We start from the raw sequence: 5,081 nt of genomic DNA, 5'->3' as shown, positions 1-5,081 counted from the left end.
AGAAGAATGGTGTTTTAGTTTTTGTTGACAGATATTGGTCACGCATGATGAACATAGATTCTCATAGCGAATGACACAGGCAGAAGACCGTTCTCCTAAATGTAAATGTCCAATGTTTCCAATTTCCAAATATAAGCAAAATAACACACACATTTTGTTAAAATATGACCTGCTGCATGCTTGTATTATATTTTTATTTTAATCTTCTACTGTCTTTTTCCTATTATGGATTGATTGATTGATTGATTGATTGATTGATTGAATACTTTATTAGAAGTTTGCATAGGAAGGTAGGTACAGGAGGACAGTAGCCTATTCACTGATACAAGGTCAACTAAAAGGATAAAGACCACAAGAAAGTTGTTAGGCTTGTTTTGGGGTCCCTTTGAATTAATTCATACAACATTAAATGACAGACCAATAAAACACTGTATTAGGCACACAAAAAAACAAACATCATGTTGACAGCTGTCACAGGTTTGTGTCCTCCTCATGATGTATAGGACTATAAGGGCCTTACATACAAAAAAAAAGCTGAATTTTGAACACAAAGGTCACACACTATGGTATGCTATTGAATGGTAGGCTCCTTATTGAAAAATATAAAAAAGAAAAATTGTTGCCCTCACCTTCACCTTAACACAACACTACAAGTGAAAGTCACAGTAGATCAAAAAATGATGAGCTGAGTGAAGTTAATGGTCTAATAATTGCTGCCCTCAGCCAGACATCCAGTTTAATGGCAGTAGCCTAGCTAATTAAAAGACCATTAAACTCCCATGCAGTTGTGGACATGGTTACAAAGACAGAAACTAGAGCAGGCGTTTTGGCTGTATAGCCTAGGCCACCTCATTGGTCAGATGGAGGCAGAGCCACGTCAAAGCCAAGCAGCCTGTTGCCTGTCCGTCTCTGTTACGCTCTCCAAACACACTGAGCAAAAGACAGCCGAAGGCTCAGCCAGCAGCGCCGATAAGAATCGGGTTTTGACACTCTTATCTCATCATAGTCGACTCCTTGAAAAGACAACATAGGAGGATTATCATTTCCCTTTTTTTCCCACGCCTGCTGTTTTCAAATGAAGCTTTTGCTGCTCTTCCCGTCAAGTTATCCGTGAGATTTCCGCGGCTTTTTCTTCGCCATGAGCTGCTTGGATGTTATGTATCAAGTCTATGGTCCACCGCCTCAGCCTTACTTCACCGCAGCCTACAGCCCCTACCATCATCAGGTAATAACTAAGGATCATGCTTGTTGACTTAAGTTGAATGAAGCTAATTCTTGACAGACAACGTTTGACATGAGCCAATAACTGCTTATTTGGTGGCTATTTTTAGATATTTATCCATGATAAAAAAAAGAAGATTAAAATAGGTCTACCAATTTGGGAACATTATTCGTTTGCATAATTTCGAACCCGTTCTCCCCACCCGTTTGTGATTGAAAATTGTTTTATTTTTTTGTTATTTTACAAGTAGTTTGTTGCAATGCAAAAGTTTCATGAATATTGAAAACAATATATATTACTATTTTACATATAGGCTAGTAAAGCCGACGCGCAATTACAGGGTAATCTTCAACGAAAGTGCTTATATTTAGTTTGATAAAGCCAGATTTAAGACTTTTCATTTGCAACGTTTTTGTCGGTTTTTGTTTTCATGACAGCCTGAAGTCTTGTTCAATAATGTTAATTAATTAGGCTAATGTTAATAATGTTCAATTTATGTTAATTCTTTCTTTATTATGCAGGCCAATTATTTATTTCGTGTTCTGATAGGCTATAGGCCTATCTATCAGGACACCACAGCCACTGCACGTCTATATTTTTTATTTTAGTTGTTAGGCCTAACTCGGCATAGACAGTTTATTTATATCAAGGATTATTTTACAACATCGGGGACTGAGCACACGATTATTGCATTAGTGGTCCATTGGCGACAATTGCATTAACAGATTATTTCTCAAATTGTAGGCTATTTAATGGCCTAGATGTTTTCCCCTTATAAACTGTGGCTACATCGGTGGAGTGCCGATATATAGGCTGAGAGTGTTTTGTTTTGTTGTCACTGTAATTAAAAAATGAACAATCAACACATTGTTCAAAAAAAAGAAAAGAAAAGAAAACATAAATAAAAATAAATCTATGCCCACTCTTTCCAGAATTTGATCTGGCCTATATTTCCCTCTTTATCACTTTCTTAAAATCTCTCTCGGTCAACATCCAGATACGGGTTCCGTTTGAAGTTGGAGCTGCTGTCATATTTCAGATAGTGTGAAAAAGATGTCCCTTTAAACAGCTTGTAGATAAGCCTCAGCCTGAGTTAGCCTCCTCCACAAATTTAGCTACTATAAGCCATAAATGAATAGGCCTATCTGTCTATTGAATTTAGATCTACAGGTATGAACATTAGCCTATAGTAGGCCGGATATATCCCTGTCAAAATAATCAGGGAAAACGTTTTAAGTTGGATTTGAATAAGAATTATTGAAGTAGTTGTAGCCAGGCTACTTATATAATGTGATTTTAATTATGCAACATCATTTAAACTTGACATTATTATTGATAACCACCGAGACTCGATCAGAAAACATTTTTGAACAAATATCATCTGTTAAACTGCAAGTGGCGATGTCAAACAAACTAGAAAACGAGACAGCCTTTTCCTGTTACATCAAACAATTAGTCTATATTTTCTGTCCGTTGTTATAGAAACTGGCCTTTTATTCTAAGATGCAAGAAGCGCATGAGAGCACTTCTTCGTTCTCGAACCTCCCCGGCGCGGCGCCCATCAAAGAGGAGCAGGACTGCGGCCGGGACAAGGAGCCTCCTCCGCAGGGCGAGTACCTGAGCTCCCGCTGTGTCCTGTTCACCTACTTCCAGGGAGACATCAGCGCCGTGGTGGACGAGCACTTCAGCCGAGCCCTCAGTCAGCCCAGCGGCGGACAGCAGCAAGCCTCCTCCGGGACAGCCGGCAACAAGCCCACGAGAGGTCAGTTGCTGGTCAGATTATAGCGTAGGCTACATACATGTGACTCTAGAGGACGCGTTGATGCTACAAAGTCGAGTTTTCTTTTTGAATACTGAAATCTGCAGTCTTTTCATGTGGCTGTTGTTGGGTCGTTTTTGCAAAGTAAAATAATAATAATAAATAAATAAATAATAATATGGACATATTTTGATCATTTTGATCATTTTACTGTATAAACAGACTATTAGTTTTATTAATTTTTTTATTGTATTTTTTAATATAGGCTATATATAGCAATGTGAGCACTAAAATATTTTTTTATTTATTGGCATATAGTCCTATTTGTTATAGCCTATAACATTTCAATGTTCAAAGCCCTGATAATTAATGTCCTTATGAATAATTTTTTAGGTTCTAAGACTTACAGCAAATAAGAATAATAAATGCCACAATCCTGTGGTATATCCCTTTAAAATGTATAGGCCAACTTTTAAAGGGACACTTTTGACTTGTTCATGTCATGTCAAGTTTGAATGAATGGACTGATCAGCGATGCATGTAACCACACTGAAGTATTTTATTGGGATGTTTGTTTCCTTCATTTTAAGTGTGGCTCTAGAATCCATTCAGAATGCAGTCACGTACATTAAGTTAATTTCCATGTATTGTTTATTGCACATTGCAGATGGATCATTCCCAATGAACCAGAGGAGCTTCCCTCCTTCCTTCTGGAACAGCACGTTCCAGCCGTCCGTCCCGACCACCCTGGGCAATGCGCTCTCCTCCCCCCACACAGAGCACCCCTTCCCCGGGGACCCCTACTCCTCCGCCTCCCTGCACAACCACCTCCACCAGCCCAGCCCCGACGCCTGGCACCCGTCCCACCACCACCACCATCACCACCACCACCCCTACTCACTAGGCAGCGCCATCAGCAGCCAGGGCTCGGCCTACTCGCGGCCGGGCGTGCACGAGGTGTACGGCACGGCCTTTGACCCGCGCTACGGCTCGCTGCTGGTGCCGTCGGTGAGGCCCCACCACCGGCTGGCCCCCGGGAGCTCGGCGCCGGGGCCCAGCGGCTCGCCGTGTGACATCGGAGGGAAGGGGGAGTCGGCGGCCGGGTCTGCCTGGAGCGGGGCCTTCACCGGGGCCGGCTCCGAGATCGGACTCAACATGGACACAGGTAACGGTCAGCAGCATGCAAGTTTATCGCTCATAAATGCAACCCTTTGCCTTGTTAACATAGCTTACCGTACCCGCAATGATGAACAACCAATCATGCACCCATTCATTATATATCCATCTCTTTTTACAACTCTGTCCATCAGATCGTTTCGATGTAGCTTTGCAGTCTCTGTGGTTTTGAAAATGCTCTTTAGAGCATGAAAGCGCGAATGAATTAAAACCAATTAACCCGCCTTATAGATCACCCTTACTAGACTTAATCCATGCACGGTTTGAATTGACGGTGTCAGGTGTGGTAATGGTCAGTGGTGACTGACTTCAGGTCAGTGTCCTAACAGAATGAATTCATGTCAGGGTCCTCTCAGACTGGCTTCAGGTCAGTCCTAACATCAGCTGTCGGCTACCCTTCCCACCGCTGCTCTGCTTTCACCTCCTTTCCGCCTCAGGGGTGTTTCCTCTCGCCTCCCCCTAACAACAACATATTGGGCTTTCTTTTCCTAATCTGCTCACTTCGCCTTTTCTCTCCACCTCCCCCTCTCCTTTCTTTTCCTCCTTTCTCTGCCCTACTCTCAGGTCTGCAGGCGCAGGATAAAAGCAAGGACTTGTACTGGTTCTAGAGACCCCCCTCACCCCACCCCCTTCTCATCCTCCTCCTCCCCCTTTTCCCCTCCTTTGCTGCTGGCCGCTCTGTCGCTCCCCCCCCCCCCTTACCCTCATGCTCTGTTCCGTTCTGCTCTGAGGAACGACCTGACAGACAGACTGACATGACGGACAGGGCAGACAGACTGGAGGACAGGCATGCATGGTGGCAGGCGGCGCTGTAACACAGCTTCTGGTCTCGCTTGCAGCTCGGCGCTACGGCGGACTGTGCGGCGGCAACGGTGCGGCTCTTCTGAGCTGAAAACCGCGACACGCGAACACCCCGACGCCCCC

General features: G+C 43.4%; 1 protein-coding gene across 1 annotated transcript; it reads left to right on the top strand.

The window, feature by feature from the left end:
* Window positions 1–1,138: 1,138 nt before the first annotated feature.
* On the top strand, window positions 1,139–4,765 carry vgll2a (vestigial-like family member 2a; the record flags this gene model as incomplete). Its single annotated transcript, XM_080744514.1, has 4 exons — window positions 1,139–1,225; window positions 2,705–2,984; window positions 3,649–4,146; window positions 4,722–4,765. 4 exons carry the CDS (start codon window positions 1,139–1,141, stop codon window positions 4,763–4,765), a joined length of 909 nt encoding a protein of 302 aa, XP_080600640.1.
* Window positions 4,766–5,081: the final 316 nt, after the last annotated feature.

Source organism: Nannobrachium achirus (assembly GCF_963921795.1).
Source record: "Nannobrachium achirus genome assembly, chromosome: 16".
NCBI lineage: Eukaryota > Metazoa > Chordata > Actinopteri > Myctophiformes > Myctophidae > Nannobrachium > Nannobrachium achirus.
The sequence above is the reverse complement of the archived record's forward strand: the minus strand, read 5'-3'. Positions and strand labels throughout refer to the sequence as shown.